Source organism: Tupaia chinensis, unplaced genomic scaffold, assembly GCF_000334495.1.
Source record: "Tupaia chinensis unplaced genomic scaffold, TupChi_1.0 Scaffold000459_1, whole genome shotgun sequence".
Lineage (NCBI taxonomy): Eukaryota > Metazoa > Chordata > Mammalia > Scandentia > Tupaiidae > Tupaia > Tupaia belangeri.
The window spans coordinates 1,605,466-1,624,674 of record NW_006159968.1 but is presented as its reverse complement, the minus strand read 5'-3'; the positions used below and the strand labels follow the sequence as shown (position 1 = coordinate 1,624,674).

At 53.6% G+C, this 19,209-nt stretch overlaps 1 protein-coding gene across 1 annotated transcript in view; it reads right to left on the bottom strand.

The window, feature by feature from the left end:
• Positions 1-9,600, bottom strand: part of NDRG1 (N-myc downstream regulated 1) — a gene marked incomplete at its 3' end in the record, with an annotated part of 37,656 nt that extends 28,056 nt beyond the window's left edge. The window contains 2 exon segments of the mRNA XM_014590542.2: positions 6,841-6,876; positions 9,499-9,600. Coding sequence (XP_014446028.1) covers positions 6,841-6,876; positions 9,499-9,561 — 99 coding nt within the window.
• Positions 9,601-19,209: the final 9,609 nt, after the last annotated feature.

Below are 19,209 nucleotides of genomic sequence, written 5' to 3'. Positions count from 1 at the left end.
GGCATTCATCAAAACTGTAAACGTAACTGTCTAGAACCTGATGCCAGGGCCTTCTCAGCAGAACCAGATCAAACCATGTCCTTCCTGTCACCACCACATCCCTGCAGTCCTGGGCTCTGAGGCCTCCAAAAATCACTCCAGGAAGAGGAGGGAGCAGCTAGCAGCCGTTCACATGCAAATCACAGATCCATTCGCCTGAAAACACCCCCTGGGCCAAAACAGAGTGTTCTCAGGTGATGTCAGCCCAGGAGGGAGAGAAGGCCATGTGCTCCCCAGCCCCCTGGCTCCTAGATTGCCCAGAGCTTGGGCTCTGGCTACCGTGCATGTCCATGTCTTTGGATTCCCTGAAAAAAAAAGCTTACGGTCCTGCATGTGATATGCTGGGAAGGGGAAGGAGAATCTGCTGCATTGGTCAAAATACTGAAGGGACCAGCAGTTAGCGTAATGGCTATGTTGCTGGACTTGCACATAGTCGACTGCGGCTCGAGGCCCGGACCCGGTGGCTTAAAACTCACGCCGGGCGCGTGTGCATGCGTGCCCAAGATCCCGAGAGGAGAATGGAGGAGAAGGGCTTGTGGCGTGGCCATCCCCCCTGGAGAGTGATTTCTCCCTTTCTGTCTCTCTGTCTCTCTGGCAAGCACATGCGCCCTATAACAAAAACCTCTCCAAAAAAATAGAAAGAAAGAAACAGCACTAACTGCTTCCACAAAGTCGCTCAGACTCCTGAGGCTGGCTCCTAGGACTCCATCTGCATAAGCAGAAAAGGGACAGGCCATGGTGTGATGGCAGTGCCTGTACCCAGGGGGCGAGGGGCCTGGGTTTGTGTCGGGGTCCTCCCTGAGCACCCGGGCCCATATGCCATGATCTGGGGGTGAGTGCGTGTGAGAACCCTGTTGGGGTGCTCTCTCTCTGTCTCTCATGAAATAACTAAATAAACATTTAAAACATCAACAGGAGACCACCTAACTGAATGGACAAAGCTGTGGCTACCCAGGCCCCTCAAGTCCCAAGTCCTGCATCAGCTCACCCTCAATGGGCTAAACACAGGCCCCGTGAAGGAGTGTTTAGATGACTGGCTTGGCCAGATTTGTATAAAAATAGAAACTGCAGAGGTAACTGGCACCTAGTCCCTACGACTAGATTTGCCTCCCAGGCCGAGGCCTGCCTCCCAGAAAGGCGTCCTGGTGAACAGAACCAGCCTGGGTTGAACAGCTGGGTTCTGCATGGCACACTTCCAGCTCAGGCTGTGGGAAGGCCTCATGCCGACCAGGCTGTCCAGGGCAGGCAGGTGGCTGCTGCTTAGCTGGGGCGTCCATTGAGGATCCTGAGGGCCAAGCGCGCTGGCAGTCCCCAGACCGGCACGCCCTGCGGCCACCCTCAACCGAGGTGCTGTTGTGCTCAGTTTCACAGCCCTGGGCGCAGTCACCCCTGGGGCCCAGAGAGCTCGGATCTGACACTACGGTGCGGCCCCTGAAGGAAATGCTGCGGCACTCCCCACCCAAGTCTGGAGACGGCTGCCAGTCTGAGGAGGCTCCATAAATACCGTGCGTCCCCTAGATGTAGAAACCGTCCAAACGCCAGTTTTAAACAAAGGCCTGTCTGACAACAGCCTGGACCAGGCCTTCGAAATGCCCAGATTCAGCTCACATCCATGATTTGTGGTAAGACAGGCCTACCTAACAGCAGCTTACGGAATCAATGTGTCTTTGCCCTGGGAAGGCTGAGAATACCCGCCGAGGGCCCAGGCTGGTGCTGTTGCCTGGCCTGGATGTTCAATCCCAGCTCCTCCTTCTCACATCACTGGCTCCAGTTACCCTCCAAATCTTAACTCGACATTACCTCCTCAAAGAGCCTTTCCTGACCCCTCAGTCTAAAACAGCACCCACCACACCAGTCCCCGTCACTAGCTCCGTACTGGGCTTCACTGCTGTCTTCCGGTCACTTGTGGCTGCCAGAATCACCACACTTGGCTGTTCCTGTTTGCCTCTCCCTTCAAGGGAGTTGAAAAAGTGGTTTCCGGAAGCCCATGGCTTGAGTTCAACCCCTAGCTCCACCCCTTTCCAGCTGTGGGATCTCAGGCAAATTGCCGAACACCCCCCACCCCCGTGCTTCAGGTTCCCCTTCTGCTAGGACTACTGCAGCATCAGATGAGCACGGGTAGAAGGTGCTCGCAGCGGAAGAGGGGTGCCTGACAATACTCGGTGACCAAGAGTGCAGAGCTATTATTGCAGATGTTTTGTTTTTTGTTTTTGCTAGAGGGTGCATGCGTTCACAGGAGAGAGACAGAGAGAGGGAGAATGAGAAAGCAACCCCAAGGAGGATGGTCACACCAAAACTCCTTCTCCATTTCTCCCTCCTTTTGGGATTTGGGCACATGTGTCCAACATGTTTTTCAAGCTGTCAGGTCTAGAATTCAAACTGTGTGGTTGGTGGTATGAGATCTAGTGCCTTAACGCCAAGTCATGGCTGGCCCCATTCCAGATTTAAGCTCCTGAAAACAAGGATCACTGCCTATCACGGTAGTCCAGCACCTAAGGTAAGGCCAGGCACAAAGTGGGCATTTGTCAAAGAAATGGAGGAGCACACTCCAGGAGAAGATGCCCCCACTTCCCAGCACAGCTGCGGGGACTCACAGGAAGCGCTCAGCCAGGCCTGAGGTGCAATGAGGTTGGGAAACGTCATCCGACCTCTGCCAATCCCTCCGAAAGCTTCCTTCTACGAACCGCACTTTGCTGATATCCTAAGGGTACAGTTCCTTTGCCTACTCCACCCAAAACCAGGGTGACCTGCCCCAGCAGCAGGGGCCAGAGCACCTGCCCTCTGCCTTACCAGCCCCCTGCATCCTGAGATAGCATGTACAAAGTGCTTTGCAAATGTCAAGAGCAAAGCCAAAGTGAGAAATGATCCCCACAGGGAACAGAGGAACTACAGGGTCTCCAGACTTGGTAACCAAGATTTGAAAATCCCTATAACCACACTGTCCGGCAGGCAATCCCACTCCCAGGTGTCCCTTGTGGCTGCCAGAATCACCACACTTGGCTGTTCCTGTTTGCCTCTCCCTTCAAGGGAGTTGAAAAAGTGGTTTCCGGAAGCCCATGGCTTGAGTTCAACCCCTAGCTCCACCCCTTTCCAGCTGTGGGATCTCAGGCAAATTGCCGAACACCCCCCACCCCCGTGCTTCAGGTTCCCCTTCTGCTAGGACTACTGCAGCATCAGATGAGCACGGGTAGAAGGTGCTCGCAGCGGAAGAGGGGTGCCTGACAATACTCGGTGACCAAGAGTGCAGAGCTATTATTGCAGATGTTTTGTTTTTTGTTTTTGCTAGAGGGTGCATGCGTTCACAGGAGAGAGACAGAGAGAGGGAGAATGAGAAAGCAACCCCAAGGAGGATGGTCACACCAAAACTCCTTCTCCATTTCTCCCTCCTTTTGGGATTTGGGCACATGTGTCCAACATGTTTTTCAAGCTGTCAGGTCTAGAATTCAAACTGTGTGGTTGGTGGTATGAGATCTAGTGCCTTAACGCCAAGTCATGGCTGGCCCCATTCCAGATTTAAGCTCCTGAAAACAAGGATCACTGCCTATCACGGTAGTCCAGCACCTAAGGTAAGGCCAGGCACAAAGTGGGCATTTGTCAAAGAAATGGAGGAGCACACTCCAGGAGAAGATGCCCCCACTTCCCAGCACAGCTGCGGGGACTCACAGGAAGCGCTCAGCCAGGCCTGAGGTGCAATGAGGTTGGGAAACGTCATCCGACCTCTGCCAATCCCTCCGAAAGCTTCCTTCTACGAACCGCACTTTGCTGATATCCTAAGGGTACAGTTCCTTTGCCTACTCCACCCAAAACCAGGGTGACCTGCCCCAGCAGCAGGGGCCAGAGCACCTGCCCTCTGCCTTACCAGCCCCCTGCATCCTGAGATAGCATGTACAAAGTGCTTTGCAAATGTCAAGAGCAAAGCCAAAGTGAGAAATGATCCCCACAGGGAACAGAGGAACTACAGGGTCTCCAGACTTGGTAACCAAGATTTGAAAATCCCTATAACCACACTGTCCGGCAGGCAATCCCACTCCCAGGTTTGATATGTAAAGAACTGATTGGGGCGGGGTGGGGGGCGCACACCAACAACGCATGTCAAAGACACAGGGATGGGAACTTATCTGGTGATGGCTTTGATGGATAGGCACCATATTCATGCTGGGAAAAATCATGTTGTACACCGTAAAGATGTACAGCAATTTAATGTAAATAAAAAACATAAAACTACGCTTTAAAAGTGTTGGGGGGGATAAAAGGGAAAGAAGGGTCTAGAAGTGCTATTTGGACACCCACATTCACGGCACCATTAGTCACAACAACCAAAGGGGTCCCGGAGCAGCGTGTAGGGGCCACTTCCACCTAGCTATGTCTCTGCTCTGCCTTCTTGCAGGGGTAAGCTGTGGGCACTGGGGTCGATGACCGCCAGGTGTGGGGACAGGTCAATCTCGGCCCCTGGGTATGTGCCCTCGCTCTCCATCTCTCTGGCTTTGTCACTTCGCGGTTCTGCTCACCTCTGAAAGGTCGATACCAGAACCCCCTACTCAGGGCACTTGAGAAGATTAAATACATGAAATGAAATTCAGCGTGCCACCGTGAGGCCCTAACACACGGTAAGTGCTCAAACGCATTCACTGCTACTGTTTTGTTCATTTTACAAATGGAGTATAATCCGGGCTCAGAGAAGTTAAGTAATTTGCTCAGAGTCAACTGGAATTAAATGTGCATCAGGTTGACTCATTAAAAAAAAGGGGGGAAAGCAAACAAAAAACATGCTTTTCCTAGGATGGCATGTCTCAGCCAAGGCCTGACCATTGCTGGCGGAGCTCGGTTTCTTCACTCATAACCTGGGAGAAGCCAGCCTGGTCTGAGTGCACGGCAGACGTGCCAGAGGGCTGGGACAGCCTGGACGCAGACACTGGGGGACCATCAGGCAGTCACTCCCGTGGGAAGAGGGAAGGAAGGACAAGGTACATATCTGGCTGCTCCTAGTCAGGAGCCCCTGGGGTGGAAATAGCGACCCCCCTCCCAGTCCCAGGTGTCCCTTGACTGTCCCAGATGTCCTTGATAGCAAAGAAGGTGGCAAACGTCCCAGGCTGGAAGGATCTTCTGGGGCAGGCAATGCTTAGCCCCAGTTCACAATGTCAGTCCTCACGGGAAGCAGCGTCTATCTCTGAACAGCCAGTGGACACTGCGACCCCTGGCTCAGGCTCCGCTCCCAGCCCATGGCTCCCGCACTGGGAGGCGGTCAAAACACATTTCAAGGTCAAGGCCCATAGTCCGCCATGGAGCTGTGTGAACACTGGCCATGCACGCCCTCCTCGAGCCTCAGCATCTCTGCTTTTGGGATAGAGACATGGATCCCAACTGTAGTGGGCTGTCGGGTTAGGTGCACGTCTCCTGCAGTATAAAAGTTCCCTGCATCAGGACCAGCAGATGGAGTAATGGTTACATCGCTGGACTCCCACGTAGTTGACCACGGTTTGAGTCCCAGACCCAAAGGCTTAAAACTCGCACTGGGTGCGTGTGCTTACATGCCCAAAATCCCAAGAGGAGAGTGGAGGAGAGGGGATTGCAGTGATGCCCTAATATATGGTAAGTGCTCAAAAGTATTCACCCCTTCCGGGGAGGGGCTGATTTCTCACTTTGTCTCTGTCTCTCTGGCGAGCACAAGGGCCCTATAGCAAAAATCCCTCTCAAAAAAAAGAAGAGACGAGAAAGTCCCCTGCATCTGTCCAGGCGCCCAGGGCCTGGTGGACATGATGGCTTAGTATGTGTGTTCTGCATGAAGGGGTGTGCTGTCACAGAGGGGGAAGAGCCGGACACAGAACAAGACCTGGGACATACCTCAGTGGTTCCACAGAGCCCTGGCAGTCAAGTAAGGCTCACACACCTTGGGTGTGACATTCAAGGCCTTCGCCATCTTGTGTTAACCAACGTTTCTAACCCTTCTCGCACTTGTCCCCATTTTTTTTTTCCAGAGACAACACAAGATTTCCAGCCTCTGCATGACTGGAGGATCATCCTACGATACAGGAGACCCAGGAGGAGGGCTGGAGTTGCTTGGTGGGGGAGCTCAGGGAGTGGGAGAGACTATGGACAGGGGCCCAAAGCCAGGAGACCTGTGCCAGACACAGGTGGAGGTAGAGGGGACCTCATTGCGGCCCACCTTGGCTGGCCCAGGTGCTCCCCTCCTCTCTCAGGGGAAATCACAAGCCCCAGGTGTGAGCCCCCAGGGCCTTGAACAGCGGGCAGCCTGACAGAGCCTTCAAACAGAGAGCCCAGGACTTACAGTTCCTACGGTCCTGACCTTCCCCTCTGAGAGAGCCCAGACGCTTTCCCAAGTGTTTGTTCTTGGACAAAGTTCGAGGCACACCCCTGGCCCTCCCGCCAACCCGAGGGAGGATGGACACGCTTCAGACCCAAGCCAGTAAACCACAGAGAGGGCTGTTTCACTTTCGCAAGCGAGCCAAGAACATCCAGCCTTCACGCCTGCTCCCTCCCAGCCCAGCATCCAAGCCCGCCCAAAGTCCAGCCATCCCCCCAGCTCACAGGCCCAGTCTGCGGGCAGAGGGATTGTGGCGCTGCTCTGCTTTCCTGGAGAGTGAGAGGCTCCTGCTTTGGCGGCCAGAACTCCAGCCGGCTTCTGCCTGGCAGAAGCTGCTCGCATGGGGACCTGGCTAAGACCACTTCCTTCTCTTTCCTCAGCCCTTCATTTGAATCATGATCTACCACCAGCCAGGAAAGAAAAAAGGAAGAGAGGAGATGGTCAGGGAAGAGGGAAAGGAAGCCACATGCCCGACTTGCCTGGACATCGAATTCTTGCAGGAGTCCGGTGATGGCCTGTTGAGAGATGAGAGGCACAGTCAGTTTCAGCAGGCTCCTCCCTAGAAAGTGATGCTGGAGACGCCCGCCGCCTCACACCCCCCGCCGCCTCTGCTTTCTTCTGTGGGACCTCCCTGATGGCTTACTAAGACTGGCCTTTTCATCTCAGAGTGTAACAGCCCAGCAAAAAAGCAGATGCATTAGCTGGATTTCTTTGTGCCAAAAGCCTCAGAGGGTGCCAATCTCCTCTCTCTCTTTCTCTCTCTCTCTCATACACACGCGCACACGCACACATGCACACACACAAACACACACACGAGCCCTATCTATCATTAATAAAGAAAACAAAATGTTCAGTTTTGAAGTCCATCCACAGTTTTTTTTTTTTTCCCATAGACTTTTAGAACCACTCATAGCATGTTATAATATATTTACCCTTGGACCCCGCAATGATACACCTGTCTGAAATGACATACATGCAGGGAACAGGTACACTGTGGCTCTGTGTGTAATAGCAAAAGGCTGGAAAGACCCAAATGTCCATATACCAGGCACTGGCCAAACACACCTGATGGAACACGTAACTGAAAACAGAACAGCAAGTGTTCAGAGGGCGGAGAGGGGAGAGAGTCGAGAGACGGAGTGAACGAAGCAAAGTGCGCTAGAGACTATGTTCTCACGCCTTTGAAGGACATGCTGACACCACCTTGAAGTTTGTTTGATTAATTGTTCGTTAAGACCGTGGCACAGACCCAGAGGGAGGAGGAAATGAATTTAGAGCATGCACAGTGTACAGCAGAGGCTGCAGACTACGGACCTCCACCTGTGTGTAAATGAAGTTTGACTGGCCCGTGTAAGGTTTCCCTGCCTCACAGTAAGCAAGCCCATTCACTGACATGCTGCCTCTGGCCACTTCACTGTAACAACAGAGCTGAGCAATTGCAAGACAGACCAGATGGCCCACAAAGCCTGAGGTATCTACTACCTGGCCGTTTACAGAAAAGGCTTACAGACATTCCTGCAGACTGCCTCGCAAGTATTCTACAGCTTCCCAGGCTTGGTCTCTAATCCTCGCTGTGTCAACACTCTGATCAAACCTGGGCAATTCCCTTCCCATCTGGAACCAGGGTTTTTTTTGTTTGTTTGGTTGTTTTTTTTTTTCTACAAAATGGGAATAGAGAGAGCTATCTCACACTTTTCTAATCAAAATGCCGTGAACCTAAAACAGAGTAGCTACATACAGAGTAATAAAAGAATTACAGGAACAATCGCTACACCAAATGCAGCCAGCCCAGGTCTGACTCTGTGCCCCACACTTTGTAGCTTTATAGCAGAGGACAAACACACCTCCCTGGTGTAAATGAAGTTTGACTGGCCCGTGTAAGGTTTCCCTGCCTCACAGTAAGCAAGCCCATTCACTGACATGCTGCCTCTGGCCACTTCACTGTAACAACAGAGCTGAGCAATTGCAAGACAGACCAGATGGCCCACAAAGCCTGAGGTATCTACTACCTGGCCGTTTACAGAAAAGGCTTACAGACATTCCTGCAGACTGCCTCGCAAGTATTCTACAGCTTCCCAGGCTTGGTCTCTAATCCTCGCTGTGTCAACACTCTGATCAAACCTGGGCAATTCCCTTCCCATCTGGAACCAGGGTTTTTTTTGTTTGTTTGGTTGTTTTTTTTTTTCTACAAAATGGGAATAGAGAGAGCTATCTCACACTTTTCTAATCAAAATGCCGTGAACCTAAAACAGAGTAGCTACATACAGAGTAATAAAAGAATTACAGGAACAATCGCTACACCAAATGCAGCCAGCCCAGGTCTGACTCTGTGCCCCACACTTTGTAGCTTTATAGCAGAGGACAAACACACCTCCCTGACACTCAGACTCCTCTTCTGTGAAATGGGGACCAACCACGGCACCTGTTGTCTACACAAACTGTTAATGAAACACGGTTCACCGAGAGGTGGGTGGAGGATGCCAGTGTCTGCTAACTCCCATTTTCTAAAGCATTTAGTTGGCCGTGGAGCCACTTCTGAGTCTGAACATCCACCACTGGAAAACAGTGCGTCACCACAGGCAGTGAGGAGGCCTGGTTCGCTGAGATGCGAGCGTGCTTTACAAATGCCATGCGACTGTGCAATCAGAAAGGCGCGTCTGTGGGCAGCAACGGCCCCCACGAACCATGCCAGCTCCGCCTAGGGGGCAGAGGCCTCTGTCTCTGGTCGGAAGGCCTCTGCTGACCTAAGAGGTTTGACCAAACCGCTCCTAACAGCAGCTGTGAGAGCTGAGCTTGCTCATCTCCTTCATGGCAGAGAGGCCCAAGTTGGTGGGAAAGGGGCCAGCCTACGATGCTAGAGCATTTAGTGCCCAAGCTGGGACTTGAATCGGTGCCCCTCACCTCTTCATATTCAAGGAAGAGGTGGACAGGTGTGTGTATGTGTTTGCACACATATGTGTTCAGTGTGCTTACGCATGTGGTATGAGCTGTGTACATATGTATATGTGTACCTGTTTATGAGCACCTGTGTGCATGTATACATGTGCATGGCCTGTACACGTATGTACATGCCTATGTGTGCCTATGCATATGCACATGTGCATGTGACTGGCAGTAGCCGGGAGCAACCAACTCACCTCCCCTTTCTCCACCAAAGGCTTCACCTCGGCGAGGTCCACGTCCTGCAGCTCCCGAGACATGTCTCTGCTGTCACCTGCCTGCAAGGGAACAAAGCTGGCGGTCAGTACTTTACACTGAGAGATGTTATCTGAAGGAAGCCACTCAGCCAGGGGACAGGCAAAGGGTCAGGCCTTCACTCTGCCAAGCAGCTCTCACCTCCCGCACGATGCATTATGGGCTCTGACGAGGCCTCTGGTACCCAGAGGGGGGTACCAGACCGGGCCTTCCAGTCTTCCATCTGAGGGTTGGAGCTGTAAAGGGCTGGGAGAGGAGCCTGAAGCTCATTTCCAATGAAAGGGATGGGCCAGGACTCAGCACAGGTCCCTCCATCATCCAGCCCACCCACCACACCCACCATGCTATTTGCTGCATTTTAGAAAGTGACCCCCATCACTGATCCCAAAGTCAGGCAACTCCAGACTAACACGCCAAAGGGAACCAAAGGTCACAGGACACCCAGCATGTACAGGAATGCTAAGCTTTGTCCTCACAGCTAGCCCGGCAGAGGTGCTGTATGCATGCACACATATGCACATGCATATGCATGCACACACCTGTCCCTGGGCAGGGCTCTCCCCTGCCTGCTGCAGGTAAGAGAGGTGGGGGACAGGAAGACTTTAAGCCAAGGGGTCTAATGGGCACTGAATGCACAGAAAAAGAGAAACTTTGAGGCAAGATCTCTTCAGGAGGCAAGCATGGCCCAGAAGGGGCTCCTCGCTTCTGTAATACGAGTAGGTGAAGAAGAAGCAGGAAGTAAGGTTGCAGAACCAGAGGGAACAAGTTCAGGGCAGGCTGCAATATGGCTGGATCAACTCGGAGCCAGGCTCAGCATGGCGGCATCCCTGAGGATGCCTCTGAAGGTTCTGTCAGAAGCTGCAGGTGTGAGTATCAGCCCTGATGGACCGGAGGTCACGTCGGAAACTGAAACTACCCAACAGCCAGAGAGAGGCTCAGAGGACCGAGAGCAAAGACTGTACGCTACAGGTGGAAGCAGAGGGACTCGGAAGGAGGAGCCCTGCACCTGCCCAGCTCCCAGGTCCAGGCCGTCCAAGTGGAAGACAGTGAAAAACATCTAACTCAGGTCCTCATCCTGCTGCCCTTTAGAGCAGGATCCTAGGCCCTGAGCAGCCCGGGCCCCTTGGATGCAACAGCAGAGAGGGCACAAGCCTCCGCAACCCAGCCCGGGGCCCTCAGAAGACAGGAACCTCATGGACCCAAACGCTTCTTGGAGGTCTGCCAGCAGGAGTGGGGTACCCGGCCTTTACCCTGTGCAACACATGGCATTCTGTGGGTGGGTCCTGCTCTTCGCTGAGACACTCTGCTTGGGGCCCCGGCATGATTCCCCAGTAGATAACCAGCTCCACAAGAATGCCTTTATACAGCCTTTGCAGTCTATGCTCCAGAACATTCCGAAAACAAAGTCGGTTTTATATTCATGAGCATTCCTGTCAGTTGCCAGCTCGGAGGCAGGAGGCATGAAAAGCTGGGGTCTGCTGGCCTTGCTAATTCAGCGAGTTCACAGTCCCGAGACCCTGGCCTGTGGGACACTCGCCCACACAGCCTGAGCCTTCCAGAAGGCAGGAGCCTGGCAGCTCCTCTGCCACCCTCACACTGAGCCTGAAAAGGCTGCATGCTTCATGGGAGCTTCTTAACAGTCCGCGCAGCAGAGAGCCCCAGGGTGAAGTTGGGGTCACCCAAATCCCACTGGGGACCAAGCAGACCTGATCCGGCCCCCTCCAGGAGCTGTGAAGCAGGCGGCTTTTGGGTCTTGCTCCAGTCCTTCCCTCGGCTCCCAGCAGGGAAGCAGCTGCAAAGTAGGCCACGACCGGCTGCTGCACAGGTAACCAGTGTGGCTTAATAGAATGCTTTTAAGCAAATTCACCTTTAAATTGCTGCTAAACCACCAGCATGAAATGCCGAGAAAGGAAGTCGACATCTGCAAGGCTGCGGCACATGACCTGGTTCAGTCCAGTCTACACAGTCCTCCTCGACTTCCAGACACTAGGGCCAATTAGAACATATGTCCACCTCCATGACACCCTCCTCCTCCTCTAGCACAGCGAGGAGTTAAACTTCAGCCCCCACGGCTCCCCACACATGCACCTGGTGAAACCCTTCTCCATCCTACACCTTCTTCCCTTCCAACCTCACAGCTTCCTGGTCCTCAGTTAACACATGCAAATGTCCTGGGGTGGGAATAGACAGCACCTCCAGCAGGCTGGCCTTGTCTAGATCCCTGCCCTGCAGTAGCCATGGGAGCCCACATCCGGGGACTGATGAAGGCCTCCTCTGCACCTGTAGCCACCACACTCTGGTGGCCCAGGATCTGGTAAGCCATTGGGGTCCCAAACACAACACCAGGTAGGAAGAAGGGGCCCACCCTCACGCCTCTCTCCTGACTTCTGCCAGGCATGGACCAGACCCACCCATCTGATGCCTCGACCAGAGAAGTTTCCCAACTTGGTCTTCCAAAGCTTTGTCCAAAGTAAATCTTAACACAGTTCCCTGTGTGAAAACAAATTTAAAAGGCTGAGGTGCTCTGGAAAAGCCAGGGAAAAGGGTCTGACCCCCCAGCCCCACCCATCATGCCCTTGTACTCGCCCCATTGCAATCTGCACCCCCACGCTGCCTCTAGACCTGCCCTAAAGACCTCTGAGTTCCAGGAGGCAGGTGTGAGATGTGGTCGGAGTTTCATCCAGCAGTAAGTCCCTATGGGTCTGACAGGGAGCTAGGTACACAGTGACAAAGCAAGTGATGCTGACACGAGGACCTGTACATGACAGGCCTGGGCACATGGTCATGAACAAGCAGAATGGGCTCCTGACCTGACAGGCTTGCTGGGCTGGGGGCCTCTGGGCTCACCCATCAGGTCATAGCACTGTCCTGTGGGCTCCCACACGCTGTGCCTGTCCTCGCCACCACTGTGCACGAGGACAAGGTGCCCACGCTGACAATGTGGGTGGAGAGCTCTGTGAGGGCCTGTCCAGTGCACCGTAGGGTGCTTAGGGGCTCCAGCCACACCCCTGGGTTTTTCACGAAACACCTTCAGATGTTGCCACAGGTCCACCGAGTGCAAAATCGCTCCTGGTTGGGAACACTGATCTTGGCAGTTCTTGGCATGAAATAGGTAACCAGAACATGTGTTAGATACGATCCTTGTTGGATCTAGTACCCACGCACCATGCTCGTCCTCCCTGACATTAGCACGTGCAGCCACACACTCTCACGCACGCACACCCGCCACTGCCATCCACTTACGGAGGACAAAGCTGAGCCTCAAGCCACCAAGGACTGAGTGAGCTCACAGCCTGTGCCGGGGGATGGCCAGGAAGGAGCCGAGAAGTTCCTGCTCTTACTTCAGCAAACTCTGCCTCAACACACCTTTACTCTGGGAGTCAAGGTCACCATTCCTCAGGCTCATTTCAAGGACACAGAGACACAGGTCTGTGATAGCCTTCGGCCAGGAGTTAGAAAGGTGACCTGGCTGGTAACTTGAACCAACTTCCCCACCAGGGAACAGCCCTGCCCTCTGAGGCCTGCGGGGCTCAGCAAGGCCCAGCCTCTGACTGGCCAGTAGTCAGCAATGAGCTTCAGGACCCTCTGTTCCTTTGCCTCCTGGTAAGTCCTAGTCACAGAATGTCAGGACCCAAAAGGGGGTGGCGACAGAGCCAGGCCACACCCAGCTCACCTGCTCCACTGTGCACTGTGGAACAGGCCGCCTGCCCACCCTGAGGCACTCCACTCTCCAAGAAGCACCAAAAACAGGGCTCTGGGTCACAACACAGCTGCCAGCCTGGCTTGGATCATCACTTCCTGCCAGGAAGGGATTCCGAGAAAACCAACGTCAGAGGTGTGACAGGGAGCCAGGAGTGGTGGGAAGGCTTGTGGGTAGGCTTGGGCTGGGGCGGATTCGCTCTGAGCTCCTGGACAGGCGAGCTCACCTCTCTGCCTCGGTTTTCTCATCTATAAAATGGAGACAGTGACTCCTGCTCCGGGCGAGCAGCAGCGGAGCGTCAACTAGATCAGGGCACGCAGAGTCGGCAAGCAGCTGCTCAATCGATCCGTGTGCTTTCCTTCCCTGGTTGCCTGGGAGACCCCGGACCTCTGAGAGGACAGCCTCTGTTTCACTCACTGTAAGACTCCAGAGTGGCCCAGCAAGGCGGGACTGACAGATGGAAGGGAAGGAAAAACGGAGCGAGGGAGCTGGCTGGTTAGTTGGTTAGTTGGCTAGTTAGTTGGTTAGTTAACTTGGCAAATGCCACATGGGTTTCCAAATATCAGACCCAAAGCATCCACCTGGAGGGGCAGTCCCCTCTGCATTAGCTAAGTCAGTCAATGAGCCAAAAAGGCTGGAGAGCGATGAGCAAATACCCTTCCAGGTCAACAAACCCAGGAGACAGTCAGCGATCGAGCTTCCAGGGAAGCCAAGACCGGTGGCCGGGGGGGTCTTCCAGGGAAGGGAAGAACCGCAGCCCGGGCCTGGACACATCTCAGACAATCAATCCCAGGCCATGTGAGAATGATTAAGTAGTCACGAGGGGCTGAAGACACAGGGAGCCCCTGATTCTCAAAAGGCCTCAGTGGGGCAGCCTTCTTCCATTTCTCCTCAAGGCAGTCCCTGGAGAGGTGAGCTTTATCAGGCCACTTTCCAACCTGAGATGCAAGGACAGGGGCCCACAGGACTTTCCAAAGGCTATGAGTCTAGTGGGAAGGACGTGAAACTCACCCCTCATTGTGTGGGCAAGTGTGGACCTCGGTGAGGACAGACAAAAGCCTCCTGGCCTCCTTTTAGACCAGGAGGGGGCTGTGGCAGTTTGGCATTGATTCACTCACTCATCGTCCTTGCCTGTGACTGGCCTAGTTTGTGTCCCTCCATAACACTCCTGGCTTCAAAGCCACCTCAAAAGCTGGCGCTCTCTCCAGCACACTGGGCTCTGCAGATGTGGAGAGGAGAGGAAATCAGGGTGTGCTGCTGCCGTGTGACAGGGAGTGACCGCCCTGAAGCCAGCCACCTCAGCAAGGGCCAGCACCAGTGCCATTTCTGCATTAACCTCGAGGTAAACCACCCCAGGGTACGCCTGGATACTCCGGCCCAACTGCGGGTGCCTTCTCTGCTCCCTTCTACGCAAAGACACTTTGAAGTCAAACTGCAAGGCAGCTCCCTGGCTCTCTCCATGTGTTCTGGACCTTTTGAAACTCAAGGCTCTAGGGCGGGTGAGAAAGTTGGCAGCCTTAACTCTCGATGTTTTTCTTATGTAATCGACCTAGCACACAGTACTGGTGGAATCTCTGGACCTTCAAGAACGTTCCCCAGTGTAAGGGCCCTCAAAGTCTCAAGGTGAGCAACATCAATAAAAGGATCCCAATGCCAGTCCAGGAGGAGACAGTGGGGCGGGAATTCCTGGACAGCTCCATGGCTTTCCAGGGCTCCTGAAATGCAGCAGGTATCCGTGAGCCGCTCCCCAGGGAGTAAGGGAGGGAGTCCCCTGGGAGAGGGCTCTCCGGTGCACGGACGCCTCACTCGCTGGACCTGAAACCGAATCGTGTGTGTTCAACAAGAGCCTGGAAACAGGCTGGTCAGTGAGGGTGTCTGAGACACAAGGGCAGGAAGCCGGGGTGTCAGGGATGCTGCCACGCCCACTCCCTTCTCTGAAACACAAAGGAAGCTTCTCAGCGGCATTCTGGCAGAAGCAAGTGTTTAGCAGAGAAGACGCGACCATTTGCGGGGACAAACCGAGTGACTGGAAGTTCACAGGAGGACACTGGTCATGTTAAAGCATGATTCTTCGAATCTGCAGAGCTGTGCTGGACGGTCGGATATACGTTGTCGAAGTCGCACAAATATAGCCAGTGTTAGCCGAGGATACGGAAATGGATTCTTCATACAGAAACCTTTGTCCCCGAGATGGGACGATTGCCATGCTTCTGGGAGCCTTCCTCAAAACGGTCCTGTCACCTCCACCCTCTGAAATGGCCCTCCAATCTTTCCCACACAAGGCAGCCCCAACACTGCCTTTGTTAATGGAGGTTTCCTTGTGACTGACATTAATTGACTGTCTACTAGGTCCAGGCTCCCGGGTCTCGTGGGAGAAATGGACAAGAAGAAACCCCACAGCCTTGTGATCTAAGGATGGGCCAAGGACCATGGAGGGTGCCCACGCAGCCTTCGGGGTGGGGGGTTGAGGGAAGGAGGTGAGGCAAAGCCAGGGGGAATGTCTGGAAAAAGCAGAGTCCATGACTGAAACATGAAGGGATGGCCAGCCACAGAGGGGCAGAGGTACTGCAGTGCTCTATGATGGCGTAGCTATATGGAAAGGCCCAGAGTTCTCATCCCAAGGTCTCCCTCTACACCAGGCATGTGTGTCCCTGACTGCTGGAATGCAGCATGAAGACCCTCTCTTTCTGACTCTCTCATGGAAGAAATAAATATATAAATATTAAAAAGAGAGAGTGTGGGAAGAGGAGACAAGGCGCCCCAGCTGAGAAAGCCCTGGAATTACTCCCCTCTTGAAGGACTCCTTCTCACATCCACATGGAGAGAAATGCTCAGAACCTTCTCAAAGCGAGGGCGTGGAGTAGGGACAGGAATGGAGACCTGCTCTTTTAAGCAGAGCTCTAAGTGGATTTAAAACGTATATAAATGTTTTCCCAGACTTAAGGGGGGGAGAGCCGGAAAATCAAATGGATCCTGAGCAGGGGGCATCCTAGACAGCAAACGAGCCTCGCCTTTGTTAATGGAGGTTTCCTTGTGACTGACATTAATTGACTGTCTACTAGGTCCAGGCTCCCGGGTCTCGTGGGAGAAATGGACAAGAAGAAACCCCACAGCCTTGTGATCTAAGGATGGGCCAAGGACCATGGAGGGTGCCCACGCAGCCTTCGGGGTGGGGGGTTGAGGGAAGGAGGTGAGGCAAAGCCAGGGGGAATGTCTGGAAAAAGCAGAGTCCATGACTGAAACATGAAGGGATGGCCAGCCACAGAGGGGCAGAGGTACTGCAGTGCTCTATGATGGCGTAGCTATATGGAAAGGCCCAGAGTTCTCATCCCAAGGTCTCCCTCTACACCAGGCATGTGTGTCCCTGACTGCTGGAATGCAGCATGAAGACCCTCTCTTTCTGACTCTCTCATGGAAGAAATAAATATATAAATATTAAAAAGAGAGAGTGTGGGAAGAGGAGACAAGGCGCCCCAGCTGAGAAAGCCCTGGAATTACTCCCCTCTTGAAGGACTCCTTCTCACATCCACATGGAGAGAAATGCTCAGAACCTTCTCAAAGCGAGGGCGTGGAGTAGGGACAGGAATGGAGACCTGCTCTTTTAAGCAGAGCTCTAAGTGGATTTAAAACGTATATAAATGTTTTCCCAGACTTAAGGGGGGGAGAGCCGGAAAATCAAATGGATCCTGAGCAGGGGGCATCCTAGACAGCAAACGAGCCTCACGGTCTGCCTTTTCAGTTAGTGGAGCATCTGCTGGATTTGACAGCCTGACGGCGCAGCTGTAAAATGCACCTTCTGCAAGGCAATCTCACGTGAGAAGGTCCCTGGTTCAAGTCCAGAGAGCCCCGTACCTCTCAAGAATGCTGGGGGTGCACTTCTCCAGACTGAGCCTAGTCGAAGTGTGAGGGTGAATTGCAGTGTCAGCACCTGCTGAGAGTGTTGCTTTCTGTCTCTTTATGGAAGAAATAAATAAACTTGAAAACAAAAACAAAAACAAAAGGCTCTGAGGTGGAGCCCAGGCAGGCAGGTGGGCAGGTCTTCCAGAAACATTAGATGGGAAATTCAAGACTGGGTCCAAAAGAGACCTGCCTGTGGACCTGAGTTTGCAACTTGTTCTTATTCTGTGGTGCCAGAATAGACTCCCCGCTCTTACAGGCCTGCAAGGTTTAGGACACACTCACTTTCAAGGAGGTGCCTTGGGAGCGTCTCTGGGGGATCACTGATAGCAAACGCATGCGCAGTGCCACCCACGTGCCACATGCCAGGTTCTGCTCTCAGGGTGCACGGCCTGCCTCAGTATTTACACATCCTCACTTTACAGAAGAGGAAACTGAGTCACTGAGCTCTTCATTGCCTCTGCACTTCTCATCCTTGCCCCACTTCTTCGGGCACCCCAACATGTTATTGTGTTAAAGAATAAAGACTTTGAAGTCCTACTCTCTGGGTTCAAAGTCTAGCTCTCCCACGTTGAGCCACGAGACTACAGCCAATTCCTGAAACTCTCCTGGGCTCAGTTTCCTCATCCATTCAATGAAGTTGAAGGCACAGGCAGAATTCTTGCAAGGATGAAAGGGGGCAAGGGGAGACAGCAGCTGACCTACAGGAAGAGAGACAGGGGTCTGCTCTCTGGCCTTCCTCCTGGACTTGTGCCGGCCCCTGCTCCCTGCTGGAACCTTAGATGCTGAGTCATCACACTGGCATTCTCTCTGAGGCACAGGGCCGTTGAGTCACGCCTTGGACAGGGTTCTCTGGAGTTGGGTCCCAAGGAAGAATGGCAGCTTTGGGCCACCAGAAAAACACAATGTGAACTTTCTTTCTGGTCCATGCAAGCTCTGGCCAGCAGATCTCACTGTACCCTGGGGTGGCAGTGGGGTGTGGCCCAGGCCAGTTCAGATCCACCCTGGGGAGAGCGGTGCCATCCATCAACAGCCACTCCACGGGGCTGCAGGGCTGGAGCCCTTTCTCAAGGTCCCGTTTTGCTATTTTCTCAAGAACACCTGATCTCCACCTTAAAGCAATCACTCACATTCTGCCTCTTCTGCCTTACTAAGGAAGCAGTTAGCATCTGCCTCTCCTGGAATCCTTTCCACTGCCTTTAGCCCCAGCCAGGAGACTCCTGGAAGGGGTCTGGAGAGAGGTCTGGTTTTTCATTGCCCTTGGTACATCACTTCCTGTTCCTGAGCCTTGGTTTCCACCTGTAAAATGGGGAGGGACTAGAATAGGTCCCATGTGAGTTTTTCCGATCCATTCCAAATGCCCCAATGATGGTTAGCCATCCGGATTTGCTTGCTATTCCAAGAGAACTCTCTCAGGAAAAGAGGCCCTACTAGGTGCGCCAGAGTCCCTGAAAGCCGAATCCCACACCTCCACCCATACACAGTTGCGATTCCTCTGGGTCACAGGGCAAAAAGCAGAAGGGAAGGAGCCACTGAGTTGCTTCAGCTTACATATTTCAACTCCTGTATGCTGACCCTGGGCCAGGTGCCAGGTTACAACACGAAGCCTCCAGACTCCTCTTCCTCGCCTTCTAGCGAGGTCCCATAAAGCCAAGTCACAGGTCAGAAGCAGCCCAGGCCCACAGGGTACACCATGCACCACCTCTGTGGAGGTCTGCCATCACCCACCAGCCACCTCTGCCTTCCTCACCCCTTCCTTGACCCAGTCCTGTGCCTTCCCAGCCTGGAGCCAACTCCTCCACAGCACACACCCCACACAACTGCGGTCTGCACCGCGCCTGCTTCTGGTCCTCCTATCTGCCTGCAAGCCCCTGGAAGGCAGGCATGGGGCTCTCTCTGCCTGTACCTGGCTATTTCCACTCACACCTGCGAAACTCAGCAAAGGCAGACTTTCTCTACAGGAGGGGCTGGGCTGGAAGGTTTGCATTTCCATGGCAAGAACAGCGTTTGCATGTAGTACCCTGTTCGTGGCAGCTCCTGGCCACTCGGCAGAGCC